This window comes from Lagopus leucura, unplaced genomic scaffold, assembly GCF_019238085.1.
Source record: "Lagopus leucura isolate 7727_CA_CO unplaced genomic scaffold, USGS_WTPT01 ss_100009-16_subseq_1:344916_obj, whole genome shotgun sequence".
Classification (NCBI taxonomy): Eukaryota; Metazoa; Chordata; class Aves; order Galliformes; family Phasianidae; genus Lagopus; species Lagopus leucura.
In genome coordinates, this window is record NW_024966145.1 from 134,978 (window position 1) to 160,092 (window position 25,115).

The 25,115-nt window shown below is 38.4% G+C and overlaps 1 protein-coding gene across 2 annotated transcripts in view; it reads right to left on the reverse strand.

Moving 5' to 3' along the window:
- Positions 1–25,115, reverse strand: part of LOC122192434 (serine/threonine-protein kinase N2) — a 51,791-nt gene that overhangs the window by 23,474 nt on the left and 3,202 nt on the right. For both annotated transcript variants that reach the window (XM_042892973.1, XM_042892974.1), the window contains exon 2: positions 6,303–6,603. In XM_042892973.1, the coding sequence (XP_042748907.1) occupies positions 6,303–6,603 (301 nt within the window). The remainder of the gene's footprint in view (positions 1–6,302; positions 6,604–25,115) is intronic.

The window sequence follows — 25,115 nt, forward strand, 5'->3', positions numbered from 1 at the left end:
CTGTTTTCTCATTCTTCCTCTCCTCAGTGTTTTGGCTTGGTTTGTGAAATACTGCACTTGCACAGCTTTAGCTTAAATCTGGTATTAATAAAAAAAAGATTAACAACATGCTTTTCTCTTACTTATGTCTTCACATTTAACAAATCCTCACCTACTAATCTATTCAAAATTAAAACAAACATGAAACTTAAAAGTCACAGTGTCAGGTCTCCTTATAAAGTAGAATAATTTTGTAAATGAATATTTACCAACTCTAGATTTATGTTGCCGGCCTCTACCACTTAAAGATCCCAGTCCTCTGATGATCCATGGGGAAGATTGTGGTTCTCCTGAAGTCTGTTTTCACAGCTTTTACAGATGCAAACAAGCACTCTTCCTTTGCATTAAAACAATACTAATGTTGCAAGTCAAGCACTAATTAGAGAATACCACAATTCTGGCTGCCCATACAGCTGCTATTATCTCCCTCTGCCTGTCTGCGCTGTGAAGGTATAACCACATCACCTACCTGGGTCATCTAAAGAGCTGGCCTGCACTTGTGACTTACATTCCCCTCTGCTGCTTAGTAGAAACTGAGCTACTCTATGTTTTGTTAGCAAGCAGCAACAAAGAAAAGTTCTGTAATACAGACTAATGATTAGGATTTTTTTCTTTAAATCTTTCTGTCATAGAAGCTGCTTGCTGAACTTCTGAATGTGGAACATTATAGTTGTTTACTATAAGTTTCTCAGAAATGGCTTCCAAGTGACTCCTTCCCCCCCAGCCTCATTACAATAAACAGCCTGAGGCAGCTTCTTATAGAAGAATTCAGATTAAAGTTTAAGTCAGCCAGCCAAACAGGTCCTATTATGGAAAGCATTGACGATCTTAGCTGCAGCGCTACAAGCTACAGCTGTTTTCCTCTCTTTGCATCTCTTAAAACCTAAGCAGAGAAAACTAGCCATACTAAAGTGATTACCTATTTATGTAAAGCATCATACCTAGGGGCTTGAGTCTCACCTGGAGACATTCAGTCACTGCTGTAATACAAATAAGTAATAAGTTCATCTAGGTAAGTGCAATCAATAGGATTTTACGTACAAACTTAAAATTGAAGATTTAAGTATTTATACCAAATTGATAATTCACTGAAGTAAGGTAAGTGACGACCAAGGAAACTGACAGATTCTCTAGTTTGTCATGTTAGTTGGTCAATAAGGATAGCACAAGACTCGTCACTTCTGATGTATTCAAGTCCAGCTTTGCATAAGACAGTAACAGATTTTCTGGTCAATGGATTAGTGCCCCTAAGCATTTTTCTCCTGATATTTTGAGTATCAAGTGAAGTAACAGATGTATTTCAAGTGAACTAGACTTCATTTCACGTAACTAGCCTGTTTGGCTGCTAACATTAGAGAGTTTTGTGCAGTCTGTTAACACACAGCCAGGCTGCCAGAGCTCTGATACTGCTTCCCAGGACCCGTGACATCCTGTTTTCATGAAAATATAAGACTTGAAGTAAAAGGTAATGCTTTAATGGATTTATTTTTTTTTAGAGTCTCTGGACTGCATCAGGATAATGGCACTTTTTGGTCTGAAGTGTTAATCTTAACACTTCTATCTTTCCTCTTCTGAGAACCTCTTCAGTTCGATTGAGTCTGCATAATGCTTACCAGCAAACACTCCTTGTTTCTAAATGACCTTATACTAATGCTCTAAGCTATCCCTATTAGAGTAGTGACAATTCTACTTTTTCTAGACTGCTTCTCTTTTCTTTGAAGACTTCCCCACATGGTTTATTCAACAAGCTCAGTATGAAATGTAAGAGCCCATGTAACTGTCCACATTTTGCTTCTGATGGCAGTGCAGCATACTGCTAAGCTCAGTGGCAAGTTGGGATACAATTTTAATTTATTTGAGGACATTCAATGTGGTGCCATAACCAACAGAAACACTGTTCAGGTATTGCTGGGGTTGAAAAAAAAAAAACAGAAAACCAAACAGACAGGAAATCAGATGTGATAGCACTGAACTAACCTGTCTGCAAGTCCAAGGCAGCAGTGGATGCTCTGCATTTACAGAGAACATCCAGCACTTATTTCCTTAAAATATTTCCTTAAAAAAACGCTTCAATTTGAAATGAATTTCAGTTGTTTAATGGCAAATTTGACTTACTGAAAAACCGACAGCAAATTGTCTCAACACTGCTTCAAAAGCATTATTCCACACTGAGGTTCCCCAAAGTTACAATTCTGACAAACATCAGTACCATAGGTCTGACATCTAAAAAGTCAATACCTGAACTAAATTTGTTGCAACCCCTTCCTAATGAAATCAGTGCCTTGCTGCAGGTAAGCTAGTACAACCTTTTACCTCCCTGAATAATATTAAAAAGGGCAATCTCTACTGTGACTTTTTAGACACATGAAAAAATATCAATTTAATCTGTGCTTATATGCAGAAATATATTTTAACGATACAAAATGCTTTCATGTCTATGAGTGAAGACATGACATCCTCATGTCATACACTCAAATAAATCTCTCTGATTTTCAGCTGTAATGGTTACTACACTTGTCCTACTCCATCTATATTGTTGCATTCTGCCTCACATTTAAGTGCTGACACATGAATTTTAAAAGCCTGCATCCTAGTATGACTAGTCTGCTGCATGACGAGGACAGACCAGGGTGCAAAGTCTCACTTCCAGAACAGATCTAGATTTACCAGCAACCTCATACTGGAAAGTAAACACACATTATGGTTACAGTTGTTTCTGAAGCACACATCAACTGCCGTATCTGTCCTCACACTCAACGATACAGGTTGTTGTTGGTTTTTTTTCCAGCAAAGTATACTTCTTGGTTAAGGTTTAATACCAATTTTAGTAGTTGGGAAAATAATTTCCTATGGGATCAGGACGTGGAAAGCTTTCAACTCGAGGCAAGATACCATCAAAATATCCCAACTCATTTAAAACTGAATGTTAATGACACGCTTTTCTACTGAATATTTATTAAGATTGCATTCAATGGTTTTAACTTATGGGGGCTGCTATGAAAAAAATGCCTCCAAGCAGAGAAATGGTATCCACTGACATTCATTGACACTGGCTGAACGTTTGTAGAGACCAAATAGTGGATGCGAGGTGGTGGGTGATGTGTTTCAGCAATGGCAACAGTGACATTGGCCGCCTCCAGAGGTGCACGTTTATTTATCTATTATCTTGAAAAACAAGCGTGGCATGCAGGCTGTGGTTCGTGGCTGGTGAAAATGCACAGCTAATGGTGGTGACTGTACTGAAAAATAGTGTTTTGTAGCTGAGAATGTGCTCTGTCAAATAGTGTTACTGTGCTCTCTGTATCTGTTGCTGTTTCCCTGGAAATAAACAGGAGGCAGTACTTCCAGAGAGACCTACCTACATAAATTACAAATTACAGTGTGCTGATTACAGAGTAGTTGCACTACAAATTAGTGGTTCATTGAAAAAGAAAAAAAAGTAACACAAGCCACTGCTTGAAACCATAAGCAGCAGTGAGAGTCACAACAGCTTGTGTGACACTTCCCAGCTTAAGTGTAGGGCACTTTACAAACATATGTTCACACCCACTTCTCACATACTGCAACAAGGGAAAAGTAAATGACTTTCTGAGGCCGCCACTACACATTTTCAGTCAAGCAATAGAAACAGAAACAGTCCAAAAATCCTCAGAGACCAGGCCTGACAGGTCAACAGGATCATAACCTTACAGACAACTATTCTCAGGGTTACTTGTTGAAGGATCTCAGTCCTGACTTTGCTACTTAGAACTCCCAGTAACCTTTACAACAAACCTTGAAGACTGGGAAAATCTAGGACCACCCCACTAAAAGTATAAAATACTGTAAGTATACAAAGAGAATATAAGCCTTGACTCCCCAAATTTTGTTTTGTTAACCTTATTTTCCATATTCACACTTTGCATTAATTTCCCATATACATCTTCCACTCTTTTAAATCACTTGTACCTAACAAACTAGAAAAGGGTGAAATACAAGCTGAAGTAAAAAGCTGCAACTTAGAATAAAGCTAGTGTCTGCAATTAATGCACTTATACTTGGTACTCTTACATACTGGAGGAAACGGTTATAAAATTCATGATGTCAGTCTGAAGCAGAAGCAAGAATTACCAGGCTGAGATAGCTGTGACCTCCCCACAGAGCTGTGCTGTCAGATGACAGGGATGTTTGAGGCCATGTCTCTATGTATCTGTTGAACATTATGCAAATATTTTACACACACAGAGTAAGCTTAAGTGTCCTAAGTCTTATACTATCAGCCTTACTTTGCCAAGGCCTATAGTTTTGACTTCAGCTACTACTGAGATAAAACTTCAATATTAAAATCAGAAAAACACCCAGATGACATGCACCTGCTAGTGAGCATTCAGTTTGTCTGCAGACTGACAGCCCTTCCCCCCATGACTTAGTGACCACGAAGGAGGAAGGAGACAGGCAACTGAATTACAAGGCAAACAGGATACAAAAGCTCAGTAATTTCAGCTTTGGAGAGGTGGATAGTTGTAGATTGTGGATCTAAGAAAGGATGGTTTAAATCTTTTTTTCTTTTCCTCTAGAAGTTTGTAAAATATTAAAAGGAGTCTTACAGTGGAATACCTGCTCTGATTTTAAAATGATCTCAATGAAGTTTTGTAGCCTGCAATAATTGAAGTAATTAAGAAACAATGCACTTTTCTCAGGGCATGTTTTAATAATTAAGGCTGTAAAGGCTATCTGCCAATAACATTTTGAACAGAATGAAAGTTAAAAATGTAGTATTAAGGTATTAAGGGGCTTAGCATGCATCTAAAGCAGTTAGAAGCACATAAGATTATCAACTTTGATCTTCTACTCCTTAAGCCTTTCATGAAGTCTCTGGTGTAGAATAATGGGCAGGATGAGCCTGGCTCCTATCCATTATTCACAAAAGCAATGGGCACTGCTGGCATTTTCAGAAACTTACCAAGGACCTGAACAGCATTAGTTAATTATTTATTTGCACCCAAAGATCTAAATCTCTTTAGAACTACTGAGTGCTTTCTAAAGGTCTGCAGTATTTCCTGAGATGTGCACAGGCACAGGGACAATACTGCTGATTAGCTTCTTGTGACAGTTTTGAAATGCTGCCCTGGAAGGGGGCACTCCTGTTGTACGTTATGTGCCATCTGCTTTTCAGGTTCCACTACTAGATTCATTTCTCACATCTATGTCTACAAAAATTTTTATATTCGAACTGTAGAGAATTTGCATCTAATTTTCTTTCTCTTCCCTTCTGCTCGTTCCTTTAAAGGCCCCTCTACCCGCAACACTGAAGAGGAATTTCATAAACCTCAGCCAGTACGAAACAGAACACTTCATACCTGTTAGAAAACCCAGCAGCCATCTCTGAAGCATACATTATTGTATGTATTCTCATTTCATGCTGCAGCAACTATTTCGCTTCACTAGTTCCCCTTCCCCCATAACTGTCGCTCTCAAACCTCAAAAGCAACAAATGCAGAACACATTGTGCGAGTGTACCATAGGCACTGCAACATTTTCCTAGCACGTTGCAGGACCAGATACTATGCATTCCTGATATTGCTTACCAGTATTCTCCTGAATTCTCACCTTAACTGACCTTCCTAGAAAATGAAGGATGATGCAGTTTTCTATTCTACTGCCCAGGCTTCTTAAGGCTTGGCACTCACTTTATAAACACCTTCAATGGCATGTGTGCATTTATTTTAACTTTTTGCCAGAAAGAGTCCATGTAATGTGAAATCAACAGGCTGGCAGCACCTCCTAAGTCATTCCATAAAGCTGAAAAAGGACTGTTCACTTTCACAATGTTCCATCTTAAAATATCAAGCCTGATATTTTTATAAAGTGATATCAACTCACCACCAAGCCACAGAAAATACTAATTAAAACAATTTCAAAATATCTTAAAAAGGGCAACCTCACTGTGGATATTTCATACTGAAAATTGCTCCTATATAATGAAAAGCCACTAGATGATACTACTGTGACTGAATACAGTAATAACTGAAAGTGAAGAATCAACACAGGTTTACATTCATCTTCACATATCAACAAATAGTCTGTTCTCCTCCCCAGGAAACAATTTTCAACTCGGAGGGACTGGACATTTATTTCTGAGTCAGAACTAACAAGCATACACAGGTAACCAATTTTCCACCTACAGGTTTGCTCATTTCCAGAGCAGTTTTTTTCCAATTGAAACAGACAATAGCTTATGTAAACTAACAAAAGCAAACTGCCATCATTATAACATACAGTACCTGTAACATCTTCTGGATCCGTTACAACAATGTGCGCGTTCAACTCCTGTAACTTATGATGCAAATCTTCTAACTTCTTATTTGACTTTTTCAAAATGTTGTCCACATATGCCAAGTTCTTTTTATCTGTTGTGACCTTCCTGAGGTTCTCAGCTCCCTCCTTGATTTTAAGTTCCTTCCTTATTTCCCGCTTGATTTGGTCCTTTATTTCATCCAGCTTCTGCTGTACCATTGTATCTGAAAAGTCCAACTTTTGGCCAGTGCTCAGGTTCTCAGAGACCAGAAGACTTTTGGCATCCCCCTGGAAAGAAAAACATCAATGTAACTACCAGAGGTTACATCACATTACGTGGTTTCTTGACAACATATGCTGCAAATTGCAGTGACTGGGCTTTTGGCCTTTGTATGTTAAATACTTACTTTTTTAGACCATGTAGTAACTTACATGCTGCCCTAAAGCAACAATCTCTCAAGACATTACATGTTAACAGGGGTTACATTTTTACAGAAGGTTAATTTTAAATTTATTGACATTTTTACTGTGCCTATTTTTATCAGCAAGAGATTTAAATACTTCTGGATTTGTCATGGCTGCCTGCCTAGCATTTATATGCCTCAGAGCTAATGACTCACATTTATAATTTTGGAGATTTGTGTGTTTTAATAGACCAAATGAAAACAGGAAATAAGACTAAATTCTAACAATTTCTAACTCTCGTTAACTTCTATACTATTAACTTCATTAGAAATAAAAGTAAAGAAATGAAAACAAACAAAGAAACAAACAAAAAAAAACAACCAAAAATCCTTCATGATGCTTTCCTCATCATGTTAACAGAGCTGTCTAGATATTTGGGAAGGCAGGGAGCAACATGAAGGGATGATCAAAAATTTTAACATTTTGACTATAAATTAGTTGTCATTGTTATTTGGTGCTGCAAAAAACATTTGGGAAGGAGTTAAGAAAGAACAGCATTAGGCTAATAAACCTTAATGAGCTCCCAGAACACACAATCTCTAGACATACTCTGCATCTACTTCACTGACTCAGATTTCAGACACAAAAACCCCTTTCTTCAAAATGAATAACTGTGAAATAGAAGTTAGCATTCTGAATTTGTATCAACACATGAACATCTTCAGTCACTTCAAGTTATGATACACTAATTAACAAAAAAAAATAAAACAAGGGGGAAAGATCTGAGGTTGCAGTTCCGTGACCAGGAATAAGGAATCCTCTGCAGTTCTGTGTTAGCTACTTCTGGAGAGATGAGGATCAGGAGGTTCTGCCTGGGACATGGAGATCGACAGATAATGCTAGTCAAAACATTTAAATCTGTACAGACTCCCCTAACAGTAAGAAAGATCCAATCACCCAGTTTTTAAGGATAGTTTAAAAGCTTTACTAACTCATCTTTAGACCCCTGCTATTAAAACTTCTACCCATAACTATCACTTTTAATATGAAGAGGTAGCAATTGAAAGATTCTTAACTATTTAAAGTAGTTGGAATAATCACTTAGCCACAAGATTTGGATGTTTGTGAAAGAGGCAGCAAACAAACAAGTCAGAAATGACAAACTGAGTGAGTCATGCAAGGGGAAAAAACTATGCAGATTTATATTTAAAAGGCACTTGTCATTCCTGCAAGTGCATTTCTGTTAGTGCAGATTAAAATAAATTATTTATTATGCATATGTAGAGAGGCTATTAATAGTTGTACTGGGAGATCCATGACATTGCTTCCATATATAGGCATAAAAAAAGAATCAACATTTTTTTTTCCTCAAGAATAATCAATAGCGATGAGCAAGCAACCAGTACAAAGCTTCAGAGCCAGCAAGGAGGAAACCAACGATCACATGCTGAGCACTTTGTGTTGAGAAACAACCGAAACTGAATCTACATTCATACAGCAACTGCATGCTATTTTGCCCGTGTTTAAGCAACGAGTGTACCCAAATTAGATTCCTGTCTCTGATCTCCCTGTTTGCTTTAACAGATAAAAATGTAGGGATTAGCACACTATGATCGAGCCTTTAAAAACAAAGATCAAAACAGTGTTTGTAAATATGTACAAAAAGTGTATTTTTAAGTCATGACAGTTTGCAGTCACTCTGCAAGAATTCTAGGAATAAACGTGTCATCTTGCCTCCTTCAAAGCATGATATTTCACTTTCTAAAGTTTGCAGGAGGAAAGGTAGATGTAAAACAAAACAAATCTCTTTTTTTTCCATACCAGCACCTAAAGTATGCTAAGAATATGCCAAGAGCGTACACTTCTCAAACAGAACAATGTAATTAGAATATAAATAATTCAGAAATATTCTAGACTAGGATTTCCTGAAGAGACCTCAGTCAGTCGTTTATCTATTGAACAATACGATATTTTGTTACAGGGGAGTTTTTCATCCCTCCACTAACCCAACATCTCAGCTGTTCAAGGGTGTTATGTTCTTCAATGGACAGGTTTTTGGAGCCCTCCCATGATCATTAGTGATTTGCATTTCAGACTCCGGTAACTAAGGTCAAGTTCGCAGTTAGAGCGTCTCAGCACCTCTGTTCCCAGAGCTGGAGTTTCAGGATACAGTCTTTCTTTAAGCTGCTTCTAAGACGTCAACAGTGTGGATGCTACCACTGGTAGCTGGTTACATTGCCTATGCATTTCAGTGTTGTTACCAAATAGCTATTTTTATAAATATTACGTACTTATTAAGTACCTATACACACAAATATAATATTGCTCACTTACATATGCTTATATACAGACAAGACCACCAATGCCTCAGGGTGCAGCATTTCATGCAAAGTTCACAAAGCCTGCTGTGGTAGAACTGTGCAGAAACTTTTAATAGCTACTACAAGAAACTCCAAACAAACCCACAGGCATTACGCTGTCTCTTGTCATCCAGAGTTAATGCTACTTACAAACAAAAAGCATCATGTCACCTGGCTATCTACACATCTCACGTGGCACAAAGGTCACTGGGAAACTATTTTCAAAGGAGGAAAGCGTGCAGCCAGAGACACTGAAGATTGCTGTGAAAATAGAGCAGGAGGGCGTTCTGCAAGGGAAGCTGCTCTGCTCGTGCACTGACATGGTTTGCTGCTGAGACGCAAGGATGGCTGGAGACAGGACCTCGTGTCAGACAGATGAGCGGCCTCAGTGGTGCTCTGCTTCAAAACAGAGACAACAGACACCACTGGACACAACTTCTAACACCTGAGTAAGAGGGTCAAGGGTTTTTAAGAAAGGCATCTCCCCAAGTCCAAACCCTTTTAAACTGAGAAATGACTTAAAACACAGGATGTTCAAGCTTTTTTGATGGTACTTGATTTAAGATATCACAAAAGCTTCTTGTTAGAGCTGAATATTCTTTCAAAAATATTCTCCTTCTCATTTGTTACTTATGTTTTGATGTCTGTCTCTCCAACACACCAGAGTGCCCAGGACCCACCTCTTTGCACACACAGCAACAACCCGCTGCTAGGCTGTAAGAAAGGCAATTACAGGCAGTGATGAATACTTCTTTGCAACACAAAAATACATGTTTGTTAGCCAGACTGGAGATTTCGGAAACTTTTCAGCATGTAATGAAATAAACTACGTCCAATGCAATAAATCATCAAGGACCACAAATTAGATAGTAATTCTGAGTGATAGAGAACACCACATATGTGTGTCCACTGCAATAGCCTAGTGACTCAGCCTCACTTCGACTGTGGGCTCAAAGGCTATCTCTTTGCACGGATGGACTCAAGATGCTAGCTTTCAATTTCTGTATGCCTGGGAAACATTTTAAGTACAGACGCTGAAAATTCTGGGTAGTGGGCAGAGCCTGTCCTTAAGTAATAGAGTCAGAAGAGATTACTGTGACAGTGAATATATCAGAGATTCTGCTTCAGTTGTATAGACAGAATGACTTCCAAATTAAACGAGATCCTCAAATTGCCACCTCTTAGCAGATAACCTTAAAATCCTGGGCATTATTAATTGCCATAATAAATACATAACTGCCAAAGACTTGCTTCTAGCAGCACAGTACAGCTATTTTGGTTCATTCACTGGATTCATCTTAGGGAATACTGGATAAGAATGCAGGTTGCTGAATTCTGCTGGGAATTCTTAAAGAAACATAAGCAGGGTCTTAAACAACAGCACGCTTAGCACCTGCCACTGAGTAGTTAGGCACAATATCATTTATGTTTCACAGTGACTTGCAATCAACCTGCCCTCAGGAAAAAAAAAAAGCTATACAAAAACTCACTGTAAAACTACGTACATTTTTCCTACATGTATTACTGTTCATTTTTATATGCTCTTTAATTGTGGAAACCATTTTACGTCTAGTACAGTTTGCCGAAACGTAAGAAAACCTGTTTGACAAGTATAGCCAAAAATGTTTGGCTGTTTATACTTGTATATAATACAGTTGCAATAATCCAGAAAGACAAAGTGTCCATTTTTAATTTCCTTTTGATGAGCTGGAAATACAGATTCGGGACTATTAGGCCTATTATTATAGTTTTCAGTATTATGTTTTAAGGAATAAAATAAAGTTGTTCTTCTGAACTAACTGCCAAGATCCCAGAAGCCTGCTATAGCAATTCCCCAAAACTAACTTTGATTTTAAGAACAACGTTAATCAATTGCTAACTTTCCTTCCCCCCCTCCCCAAAGTCATTCATAAAACCAGCTGTGACAGTCTGTCCGGATTACTGGAACTACATCAACTGTTTCCTCCTGCCCAGAAGGAAATATGATTGTGGTCAAGATCTCCGTGCTTACCCAATGTCAAGAACAAAAAAACCTTGAAGGCTTAATAGATCTTGGCATTAGTTTGCTATGCTAACACATTACAAACAAGGATTTAAATTTAATCCAAGTCACAGCTCTCTTCTTTGTAGCAAGAGGCTGCTCAAGGTACAAATAACTGTGGTGCATTGCATTATACATGGATAAATTCAAGTAAGACGCTCATTAAATGGGGTTCAATTCCTGTGTGATACAGCAAGTGCCTGGCTGCACCAATAAGAGGCACAGTAAGTGCTCTTTAGAAGAGCTCCTTAAAACAGGGATGGCCAATGTGCACACTGTACCCTGCGAGAACACTGCACTGGGAGGACTGAAAACAACTACTGGTGCCCAGAAGGCAGCACAGAGCTATCTTCTGAAGTGGTATCTTTCCCTTCTGCCTTAAAAGAACCTTCCACAACTAAAGCAAAACTAAACATTTAGTGGTTGGCTGCGTAGGGTTCCTCATTCCCACCTACGCTTGCAGCCACCAACAGTCCCTGATTAGGCCAAAGGTCACTAACCCAAGAAGTTCATTACTGAGGTTGCAGGACAGAACCAGAACTGTGGCAGTGCTGTGCACTAACTACAGCAAGTCACATAGAGAATAGAGCTTGCTTTTCATGGAAGAGAAAGAAAATGTTTTAAGAAACGTTGCCTTCAGCTGCTTCTCACTGTAGCAGCTCCTGATGTGTTAAGCAAGGAGAAGGACTTGCAAAAAGACTTGTAAGAAATAGGACATAAAAAGAAAATCCCCACCATTGCCTCTCTTATGACAAGTGAGGAGTTGGGAAGGTTCCAGTACAGCACAAGCAAGACGCACCTGGATCTGAGTTCAGGAGATGGCCGCGCTATCTAAGAACCATCACTGCACATGGGCACTTCAGCTGTTCCCCAATTTCTACAATTAACTTACAGCTCCTACTCCCAACCAACAAAACTGCAGCAGAATCCAGCACATGACAAACAAACCTGACCCGCTTGCATTCAGAAGAGACAGCACAAACTTCCCATACAATGAATACAGCCTGCTGTCACAACTTGTACTACACGTGACCAGGAAGAAGACCAGGATATGAAACTGACCTGCAATAATGTCATTTCTCCATTCTCTTATGAGACCTTGCTGTACTAGTCGTAATTCAGCTTCTTAATTTTACGTCCATCTGAAATACTGATGGGATCAGTGGTGCTACTGTAACCAAGTCAGTGTAACAACACAAAGAAGCAGAACAAATACTCAGAAGAAAACTCCATTTAAAATAATATGGTTTCATCTAGACCACAGACAGTAGTAGAAGTTCTCTTAAATTCCAAAGCACAAACAAGTTCTTTCAATATAAAGCAAAAATGATTTACTGAATGGTTAATTATTTTTCATTTTAAACCGCTAGTAAAAAATCAGCATTGAAAGGAGTTTAGTGGGTTCTTTTAAACCATTTTCAGATAAGCATGGAGTTATTGTTATCATCATGAGAACATCTGTAATTTTCTGTATCACAGCAATACACAAACAACATCTTAATAGCCCAAAGTTCATAGAATACATACAATATGCACTTCTAAAATGAAGGGTGCATTTTAATATTCTTGCCAAACAAATATTACAAATGGGTATGTGAGGTATCATTTCTTTCAGAAACTAACACACATTCTGAATAACTGTTAGAGATGAAAAAAGGTTTTGAGAGCAATTCTTATCACCAGGTTTGTCTCAGTTTGAGTTGATGAATTTCCCAGTAGTCAGATGAAGCTCAAGTTTGGTGCCAGCAGTTGTTTTACTGCTCTGAAGTGCTTGCAGACAAATACAAATTGATATGATACAGAACTATTTGAGATAGAAATAAGTTCATGCAGATGTTGTATGGAGAATTTACCTCTAACCACATGCAATACAGAAGCCAGTAATCTGTCCAGAAACTATGACTGCTCTCCCCCTTCCCCAGATAAGCAGTAACTAATAAGGTATCTGTTGAAGCAGGCATTGAAGTAAACACCTAAGATAAAGCACTCTTGCTGCTTCAGAAAGTTAGTATAAATCTGTTTTACTTCGCTCCAATATAAATATTTCTATTGATTCTTTATATGAAGTACTTATCTGATTTTGTCTAACCCTCAGAGCAGAATAAAGTTACAGCTCAAGATGCTGGAGAAAACAGTTCCCATCCAAGCTTCAGGATATGATAGTTTACTTGGTGGAAGATGTTTTCAAAAGTAAAAAGGTCAGTAGATAGACCTGAGTCACAGCTGTGCCTTATGACTTGGGTAACACCTCAAATACAATGTATATTGTACAAAGGCCGTATAGTTTAACTGGGCATCTATCTCAGAAAATACACTTACAATAATGCAGTTACCATTGCAATTATCCAATTTCAAGGGCTGTAGCGTCAACATTAAAATAAACACACATGTTTAAATTCCTACTTGAATTGCTAAGCAGAAATATCACAACAGCACAGTCTAACACCCAAAGAATCCAAACCCAAGTCATTGGCACTTAATGACAAGCAGGTCCACTCCCATTTATGAAGTGGTTTTCATGCATTATGGTAAGTGAATTATAGAATAGCTGCTATTATTTCATTAAAATGTATTATTATCTGCCTCATAATTCACAGATTGTCCATTCTGCCCATCCACAAATTACAGTATCAGCTATTACCACAACTGTTAAGCTGTGGTTCCTGAAATGTTACAAATTCCCAGTAAACTGTTGGAGAAGTATGCTAAAAACCCTTACATTAAAAAAAAAGTCAGCACAATTTGGGACTTCTCAGTGCTGTTCATGCAGGTTAGAAAATGCAAGTCATTGAAAGGATGTAAAAGGAATCCTTAGCCAGGAAACAGGAATTTCGTGGTAATATACAAATGTCAGGACAATGGTAAAAAAAACAAACACACAGACAGACAACCAAACCAGTAATTTATTTCACTCGAAAAGCACAACAAAACACTCCATGTATCAAAATCCTTACTTCTGGGATGGATAATTATGCCTGGAAAAAGATCCCTGTTTCTGGCAATTCCAGCTCTGAGCACAGACAACCGCTGTGCTACTCCATTTAACTTCATTATATTTTAGCAGAGCTATTTTTAGCCATTACAAAACTAATGGAAGAGCTGAGAGTCTACATTCCACTCTAATTGAGCCATCATGTTTCGCAGCCAACTATTTTGTACATTATAAATGCAGCAATACATATCAGAGATAATACTAACATCTGTTTTATGAGGCAAAAGGCCAAGCGGCCAAATACTTGATCCTGGTAAAGGAACCAGATTTTTTGTTGCTTTCTAGGACCGTTTAACAGTGCTCTCACCACAGCTTGTGAGTTCCTTAGTTGGTAGATGAATTGAAAAGGTTTTTTTTTTCTTAAAACAGGAAAGGGATGTATGTTTGTATTTATACAAAGGAACCGCCTTTACACTCCAGAATTGAGAACTCTTTCGCAGTAGTTTGGGTTGCTATATCTGAAGTTAGTCAGGAAATGTTCGCACTGTCCACTCCAAGAAGCTGAGAAAGTTGCTCGTTTTAAACTCCAGCAGCAAAAGGAAGATGGCAGAGCCTCCCTCCTTATCTTTACAGGTGGCCAGTGGGAAAAAGAGAAAAAAAATCCTCTTTTCATCACTTCTCAGTATCAGGGCAAGTACTGCCACACCCAGAATTCCATCTGCAGAGATTCAGGCTTCTCATTCCATGCCTTTCCAGTAGAAGTTTATGGATGGACACTCAGCTATTTATAGAAGCATTACTTCACATCCCCATTTGTTTAAGACTTCTACAAAGCATCACTGATGTACGCTGTGATACATTTGAATAGTTTCTGTAATCCTTTCTTTCTCTGACCTTTGAAATACGGTATGAAAAGTTCCCACTAGCTCCTAATGTCCATTTTCTACTTAAGAATTCCCTGGGCATTACAGAAGTCACAAACATTGCGAAGCCTGTCTTAACCTACAAACACAAGCAAGAAGAAAATTTTCTGACATCTGCTTCATGTGCAAGAGCAATGAGAAAGGGGCAGGTGATTTCAGTTTGCTGATTATGTAGACTACAGAAAGTCTTAATACGTTCACATTTCAAAATACAAATCTGCTTAAGGTTTTTGTTTTTTAAGCTTTCTGCATTTTCTGTAGTTTTTAGGAGCCCTGATCCCCTACTGACCTACAGCACAATAATCCAAATCATCTCCCAGGCAAGCTGTTCTCCATTTCACACACACCCTTGTGTAGAACTCTTCCATCAAGCTGTTATCAGCCTGGTCTCAATAGCAGCTAAAATGAAAACAGGAAGCATTAGTTTCCAAATAACTAATGCACCTCTAAGGCTGCATTAGTTTTAAGGCAGCATAAAGCAACAGTTTTTATATGCATCATTGTATATGTGTGCCTATAAAAAAATCTCACTGAATATGCTACAAAACTAAGTCTATAGAATAATGGCAAAAAAGAATTCACCTTATAAATGCACTGGGAACTACAAGTTGTTTCTTACACTGGGAAGTATTCAGAAAGCCCACAACAAGGCATACTTGATGGTGATTTCAATGCCTTTCCTTTTTCAGACTGTATAATATTCTACATATGTGTTATGTGCTTTCCAGCATCAATCATATTCGAGTCTCCAGTCATGTGATATTTAACCTATTTTCAGTCTAAACTCATCCCCTTTTTAGTATTGAAGCCCCACTCCATTTTACAGTGCATATTCACATAGTAGTTTTCACACATCTTTAAAATTAAAAAAAGAAAAAAAAAAAATGTTCTAAGAATATTTCAGCACAACACATTTTGGTGCGCTCGTAACTTTTGAAGACACTTTTCATCAAGTCTCAAAGTTTTCTGCTCCATTCCAGTTCAGAAGCATTTTAGTGAGCAGCCTGAGAACACACTCAGCAATCCAAACTGTAGCCTGTAAAATTTGTTCACAGTGGTGGAATATTCTGCTTACTAATTACCAAGAGCTACAAAAATATATTCAAGGTATGACATTCAGCAATACCTTCACGAAGAAGTCCTTCAAGCTAAAGAAAGAAATTGCTACAGTCAGAAGCTATTTTGGTTTGGAGTTTAACCTGTTGTATTCCCACGAGTATCTGCTTTGTGTTTCTCTATAATGAGCTATCTAATCTAAACCACATTGTCTTTAGCAGCCAAAAATACACAAACTAACTTTCAACTGAAAAAGCAGCAGGAGCATGACTTCTACTTGATCACAAAGAGCAGCACGTTCTGACTCAATACATGGTTTTAGGAGGTTGTATTTTCCAGCTGTATTTGAAAGAGAAGGGTGAGCGTGGCCATTGAGGCTCCCTCAAGCATTCCCATAAAGATGTCATGATGCTAAGTCACAAGAGGAAAATAAAAATCGGTCCCAATAATAACAAAATTAAAACTACACAAGAACAAATTTTGGATTCAATCCGTCTGTATCTTCCAAAATAAGATACTGCGCTTAGCTCAGGCTAGCATCCTTTCAGCTATACACTTCTCTAACCTCTCTGAGAATTACTGGTTTCTTCCCTACATTTTCCACTGTTTAACCTTAAGAGGGGTTAAGAAACTGGCATTATTAAAGTATTCTGGGGTACAGTCAGTGCTTCTGTCCAGACACAGGTCCTCCCCATTTTCTGAGCAGCATCACAGCAGCCACTGAAATGCTTATTGCTGCTGTAACCCCAATTTGCAGAAACTCCCAGCAGATGTATTTGACTGTGTATGAAGATTCAAGTATATTCATTGCAATAAAAACACATTTAACTACTTTGGGGTAGTAGACAGCTTAATTTTTAACAATGGAAAATTTCATAAAAGTAATCAGAACATTTAACATTTTCAATACCTATAATTAGCAAAGCACAAAACAAAAAATAGTGATGGAAGTCTGCAGATAATACTTTGTGCTGGATGGAAGTGCAGAAGAAAATAGTTCAGAATACGCATGTGAATAACTTAATTCAGAATGCAGATGCCAGTAGATCAGTTTAAAGTGTGCTTACTTGAACAGCTGCATGAAGTTGAAATTGTCAGTAAATTCATTCAGGTAAATGTAATGAACAGGAAGGCAGACAAGTGCCAAAAAAAATATCATATTACTTTTTAGTCCATAAACATTATCTGTTACAGAAAGGAAAGAGTTACAAAAATGTGAGACAACTTACAGAACTCGTCTCTCCCTTGTCTTCCTTCCATACCCAAGGTCATCTGGTTCAAGAATCAAATGGGAGTTAAAGAAACCAATTCTCACAAGTGTGGCAGCTGCTGCCCTGACCATGTCACTGAGCTACTCCCATCAAGAAGAAACACTTCAAAAGAACATTTTAATATTAGTGCTGGCTGCTAACCTGAGAAACAGAAGATGATACTGAACAATACCCTACAGCGGATCAGCACTCCTTGTCCTTCCGCACCTAAGAAACTTAGAACTGATTATTTTTCTGGCAGCTGACAAATATTTAGTTTGACTCAGGCTAACTGGTATGAGTAAGGAAGTAGAGAACAAGAGTTAAAAAAAAACCCAATGCTGAAGTAAAGTATTTTGAAACTTAAACCAGACACCCTGTAAGCGAGTTTCATATTTCCAGCTCTTCAGGAGAGGAGAGACTTAAGAAACAAACGCTAGCAACTTAAAAAAATATCATTAAATAATAAGTTAAGTTTCAAGAACAGAATTTAAACTATCTTCCTAATTATACAGATATGCTAATTTGCAAACGATAACTTGTAACACAGTTATTCTCAACCTCAAACACCAGCTTCAGATGAGCTTATTTATAAGCAATAAACAAGCTCAAATATTGAAGAAAACACGCTTCCATTAAAGGAGATTGCCGAGTCCTAAATGGGCAGCAGTTCAAGAATGCTACACTAGTAGTCAGGCATGTACGATTTACAGTACTTTTACTTTTCTACTGCTGCCACTAAGTTTAGAAGCCCTACACAAAAAGGCCTTGCTGATATTCAAGTGTTCTGTAGATCCACAGAAGACTTATTTTGGTACTTTCAATACAAGCCTTTGACACCTCGCCTCCAGTGTGACTCGTCTCCTATAACCTTTTGCTAGAATCTCGTTACTGTATTCCTTCTCCCCCTGCCACTAAGCCCACACAGTTACAGAAGTTCTCCAAAGAGCTGTCAACAGGAGCACTGTCACAAACCATGATGTACTTTTTGTCTTTTGTTTTTAAGAAAAACTGACACTTCTTTGTCATCATCTCCCTTCAAATGTTAGCCTACACACTTTGAGAAGTAGGGAAGAAATAATCCTGTCGTGTCACATGCAGTTGTATCTATATGAGGAACATTCTCCTACAATGCGTTCCACTTAACTGCTTTGCAAAGTCTTCCACATAAATAAACATTTGAAGCAGAAAAGCAATGGATGGTTTTACACACTGTGCCTGTAAAAAAATGACAGGCTACACAGTCAGTTCACATTTCTCTTAAATTCTGAAGACACGTTTTGGAGGTCTTTGGATTTATGTTACTTAAAAATCCAAGTGAGAAGATAATATGCATCACAGTGATGAAAGAGGAATTTCAGTCACACCTCCAATGATATGACAAACAGTTTGAGTCATAAATCTATCACAATGGGGCTATGGTTCTCCTACTGTGACAAAGAAATAAGAAAGGTAGGCAGGAGAACAGAAGTATTTTTTTGCCATTTAACTGTGAGCTGGCAGAAAGGTCCTTGCCTAGAAAAACAGATGAGCCAGCTGGCAGCTGCAGTACTTTGGAGCACCTAGAATCACCCAAACCCCTCTTTTTGCTTGTTCTGAAGATAATGCTCACCCCCACAGCACAAATTTGAAAAATAATGTCCACAGTCCTAATGGCACAGCTGGGTTATGATGAAAAACTCACCCACAGTCTGTCAATGTGCACTAAGAAGAGGAAAAATAAATAGTAATTTTGAAAACACTTAATTACATTGCTACCTTTAATTTGTTCTTTGTGGACAATATTTTCAGGCCTTTCCTCCCCTAAATTTGGCTAAACTTCCACTGTACAACATCGAAGTCCTCTAATTAGAGCTTTAATTGATGCTGACATGATCATTAAGAGCTATTCTGTTATTGCAAACATTCCTCTCATCTTTTTTCTCCACTAAATATTCAAATGGCTCGTAGTCATTGAACTATTCAATAACTGAAGCATACCAACACCTCACACACTTCATTTTGTTTATGGACAGTAACGTTATATTATTTGCACAGCAAGTTTTTTTTTTTTCCACTCTAAAATTTGATCCCATCTGTTTCAATTGAATACTTGCTTTTTTTCTTCTTACTTAGTTACAGAAATAACAAGACAATTTTTCAGAACTTCTCTTTTGCTCTGAGCACAAAAAAGCCCAAGCATGAACTTCTGAAGCCTAGTAAATAAAGTTGTGGTGGTGTCCCCGCATACATCTTGCACTCTGCTACAAAACCATAATGCTGTTCTCAGTCTTTGTCATCAGAGTAAGTGTAACTACATCTTCCATCCATGCATAATGTCCAAACCAATTCCATTTTCAAGGCTTTTGCAGACAAACAGGTTCTTACAGTCACATGCAGGATACCATAAGACCTTCTGCTTGAAGAATGCAAAGCTAGAAAAGAATTGCCACAGACAGAGCATGTTGTTTATTATCTGTATATTCATCTGCAGCACAATTGGACTCTCTTCACAGTCTCTAGCAAAAACCACATACACAGAGTAAATCTCAGGCCTGTAATCTGATGAATGTTTTACTACACAAACCAGCATCACACGCACAAAAGCAGCCCTAAAGAACCAGCAGTCCTAGCCTCTCCTAACAGCTTGTTCCTACCCCAGACTATTCCCTGACGTATGCCAGTACAAACCTTTATATGGCCACACAGTGAGCTGGACTGTGAAACTGATCAGGCTGAAAACTAATTTAGGGAGGAAAAAAAAACAACAAACCACAACACAAAAAATCCCCACAAACATTCAAACAAAACTATCAACAAAATCTGTTCACAGTATAGCTGTTTGCGCAAGTGTAAAGCGACACAACATGGCACAGAACTGCTTTTAGCTGCAGCACCAGCTGAGGAAGTCTGACACGATTAAGTCTGCATGTGCAAAACTTCCAGTTACAGCGTGCAGCGAGAACAATGAACAAGCAGAACTTTTCCATCCTAAATTTGTCACAGATCTGCCTGATCTTAGTCAGCTACAACAACAGAACTAACTGAATATACCTTTCTACAGTTTTCAAATATACAGAGTTGCTAAGGTTAAAGGCAAACTATAGCACCAGTGACACACTAAACCCTAGAATTCTTTCACGCTTAATTAAGCAATTTGTGCTTGGACTTAAAAAACAAAAATAAGAGACAAAACAAAAGAAAAAAAAAAAACAGACTTTTCTGCTGCTTTCAACCACCAACTTCCCTCAAACGTAAAAAAGAAAAAAAAAAAAGGAATCCTTGTAATATATACAAATGTTATAAAGACAATATACACTACAGTGATCTTTATATATTCCAAATATTAATTTTTATGGGATATCAAAAAAGCCATCACAGTCTGAGAGCTGAGCAACATTCTCCATGTTGCATGCCCAGCACTAACTGAGAAAACACTCCTGTTGCTTACTGGTCTTATAATCCACATAAGAAGTTCCTCTCTGACCTGATCTGCTCCAAAGTATTTCTGTCACATCAGCAGAGCCCCATATCATCCGTGTCATTTATCTCAGAACTTAATGGAAAGCTGTCCCTCAGCTCTTCTCAACTTTATGTTCAGCAAAGCCACTGGTTCTTCTAATTTCATCATCAGGTTAGTGTGTTCTTCTGTTTAACAGGCTTCATTTCAAGTCAGAATCCTTTTACCTTGGAGGACTGGAAACATTTGGAAACCCTGAGCAGAAACATCAGTTTGCTTCAGCCTTGACTACTGCACACTACAGACACGAAGCAGACAATTACAGGCTTTCAATTCAAGCTCCCTGATTTGTATTTATGTAGAGAACTAATCAGGAATTTAAAAACCAATGCAGTCAGAGTGTGGAAAGTCAGGCCTATGGAAACCCACAGGAATTACAGGCAGAAAAAATTTAATTAATTTACTTTGTCTGCATTCAGGTTTATTGTTGTTTTTCCCACCTAAAAACAAAGTAAAACAAAGAAATCCAAAAACATAATCCAGTTTTCTGGATTTGCTTAACAGGTCAGAGCAAGTCACACGTTAACCTTTCTATACAGCAAACCAAACAAAAACAACTAAACCCCACCCAAACAGGAAAAAATCTGCATGTACTTATCTTCCATAGCCAAGGCCTTCTCAAACTTATTTGGTACCTCTAGGTTACTTCTACTCATCATCAGCCTGGTCACCATTCTCCACCACCCATACCACATACTCAAACGTCGCCCAGTCCTTGGAAGAGATTTTCTGCCAAACACCTACAAAGCTACATCCTTCTAACACCCCTTTGAGCACTCCCTTGCTATAGCACGTCCCCAGACAAATGGCTGAGCTGCTCATCCCAGTGCTTCTTCCTCCCTACCTTTCCATCACTTACTTTGTCACATGCTTTCTTGTGGCAGCTCTTACTTGTTCCACATTAAGCAAAGCCCTGTGCAGAACGATCCTGACCCAGAGCCACAATTCGTAGGTACTAGAGGAGCACAAGTAAGTGCCCGTAGTGGTACAACAAAGGCCTTTAGCATACACACAGTTGTCCTAGTGGAGCTACACGTGCTAATACTCTTGTTTTCTCCCCCAGCTGCCCAGCAGAAGTAAAAAACTCCATCACCAGGAGCATATTTTGCCATCACGGTTCAAGTCACTCCAGGAGTGCTCAGCTCTGTACACCACTGTACAACAAACAGAACTGCAGCCAAAGCAGCCATATCTCTGACACACAGTATACCCACATCTGCATCTAGTATCAATAAAAACAGAAGTTATGGCCATGTTCTTCAACACTAGCAAATTACCACTACTGTGTTGCAGGAACAGATTGTTCACTCTATTGCAAAGGCAAATGCCTTGGCCTGAATATCCTGGTTTTAGACTTCTCTTACTGACAGTACAGCAGCAAAACAACTCCCAGCAGAGCTGATCCATTTGGCAGAAGGTAACTGTTCACATTAGCGTCCGCTCCTCACAGAGCTCAGCCATACACCCCATGGCAGCTGCCAGAAGCTGTGTGGGCAGTCAGTGGAGGCCACAAAACTGCACTCATCTGACACAGTCACAGGATTCCTGAAAGTTCTGGAAAGCATCCCAGAAAGCACCACAAGAAAACCCACGGAACAGAACTTTGCTTCACAGGATGCGTGCTCAGACTGCCATGCAAATAATCCAAATCACCGGCGAGCCATCATGGTGAGTGACCAGGAACCATAAGACTGCAGTAACCTGAAATGATACGGAGGTGTGGCAGTGTGACACAGTTACACTGATGTGCTCAAAATAAACACACTGACCAGATGTAACATTATGGTAAGGAGATGCCCAACACACTTTGACTCAGGGTGCTATTAGTTCCTGTTTCAATGTAGTACTTCTGAATCACAGCTCAAGGTAGCAGAAACTGTGGGTCCTACAACAGAAGTTTCATTTCTTCTAGGGGAGGAAAAAACATAAAGCCAAAAGCAAAGAAGGTGTTTTCCTCATGGTAGGAAGTGCAGACCTGGTTTTTAAAACAAATAAAACTTCAGAATATCATGCAAATGCCTCTGTTACAGAGCAGCTAGCTCATGAGAGAAATTTCAGCTGAGCCTGTTCCTGAACTCATTCACTTAATAGATCCACACAAAGAAAATTTATATATAAAAAAATATAAAATTAAAACACACAAAAACAACAATCCTACCAGCAAACAACTTTCAGCAGTTGTACAAATGAGCTCTGAGAAAAGCCAAAAGAAAAAGCAGAGACCCTTGTGCTGCATAGAACACACCATAAGGCTTCATTACTCTGAATCTAAGTAGAGGCCAAGTAATGTCTGAGCCTCTAATTCAGCAAAGCACTGAGACACTGAAGGAAGAGACTCCTAATCCCATTATTAAGCCCTTAAACCACTGTTCCCCAATGCAAAAGACATGTTTACCTAGTTATTCTACTATAGATTTTAGGTTACATTATGATGAATGACCATTCACAGTGTATACAACTTTTCCAACAGAGCTACTAAGCATACTGTAACTAAATCTACTTTTCTACTACCCATCACCGAAGATGTATTTTGAGTTACAATAACAGACCAGGGTCCTAGAAAGACCTCTGCCCCTATGAAGAAAATTAAACTAAATTTATACAAGGATTTATGGTGTGGACTTCTGTTAGCAGGCAGACCAGCAGAATTCAGAAGATGGGGGAAACAACCCACGAACCAAAACAAAACCAAAGCCTACACATGCACCTACCTTAAGGTATTTTAAGGACTGTTTATGTTCCACTGAGGACAGGATGTATATTTTACTAATACAAATTTTGAACAGAGTACTGTTTCAAGAGTAATATATACCCGCAAATGGAAAAAAACCTGAAGTGCTTCCCTAAATTCACCAGTTCTGGAAGTGTCTGTAGGGACCTGAGGAGTCCAAGCAGCTGCACACACATTTTCATGTCTGAACTGCAACACAATGGTTTAAGGCAATTTCATCCAAATGTGACATTTTCTTGTTTGGGAGAAAGAAGAATAATACAAAATTATTTGAGGCTAATCTATCCTAGCTGAACAGAAGCTGAAGGTAGACTTATGGCTGAATATCCAGCCTAATTACAATGGCTGTTCAAAACAAATTAATTAGGTTACTTGTACCTTTTTAAAGTGTCCTTAGGCACTTGACCACAGCTAATAATAAATACCCAGTACTCTTTATCTTCTAAAAAGCAAGCATCATTACCTCTGTTCTAGAGACGGGGAAATTGAAACATGAGTAAGCAAAGTCGTCTGTCTAATGTCACCCGGCAGCAAGCAGAGCAGCCAGGAAGGAAATGCAGGTCTGCAGAGATGCATCTGGTAGCTCAGTCAACAGGGTGAGTTCAAGCACCTCGCTTTATGCACTTTTACACAGAAAACAAAGTTGTCCCGTTTGTTGCGTGCAGATAACAAAACACTGAGCGTTCTTCAATCACATTCATTTTATGAATATGCTCATCTCAGATATAAACTGGAAAAATAAAGCAAATAGTAAAAACTATACAGGAAATGCCATCAAGTAAGCATAAGCTTCACTTTACATACATTTCAGTCATGGTATTGTTCATCACTCCTTTAAATAAACCAGTTAGCAACAGCCTTTTTAAAATGACTCTAATGTGAAATGCACACTTCCAAGTTTCCTGACTACAGCATCTGAGAGCACGAGGTGACTACGGTGCCCATTAAGGAACATATCAGTGAGGAAGAAAGAAAAAATCCTGTCATACCGACCAGTCCATGTATAGAAACATTTTTTGCAAATATTTTGTAATTTTATAAATACATAATTTTGATGGCATTTGAAAAACTCTTTCAGCTGTTGAATTCTAGCAAATGAAAACAAATATACTTTTTAACAAAATAGGAATTGCTTTGGAAGCACAATTCTGAATGAGCAATTTCTTTCCTTAAAATAAATCCTGTAACATTAACAGTAGAAGTCTACAAATGAAAACATTTATATTACTCTCTGGAAAAGAAGTGGTAGGGAACACCCAGAAGCACGGTCACTTTACATACACAATGGCTTCATTTAAATGGCCTGAGTAATAACTTCTATTAGGCCATACCAGTTTACTATGCTGACAGCTATTGTCACTTACAAGAAAGCACAAGTGTTTAGAAAAGCACACTACCTCAAAAATGTGTTCTTTTTTTTTTTTTTTAATAGGATTTTGAAAAGGCAAAGACAGCGTTTTTCATACAGAATGTAAAAAGTTTTATTTCATGGATGCTTTACTTTAACAGCTGACTGCATTTTTTAATCATAACATTTTTTCTTGTCACTTCCAGCAAAAAGCAAATGGTTAAAGGCTCTGCAATTAGCCCAAAAGCAAGCACT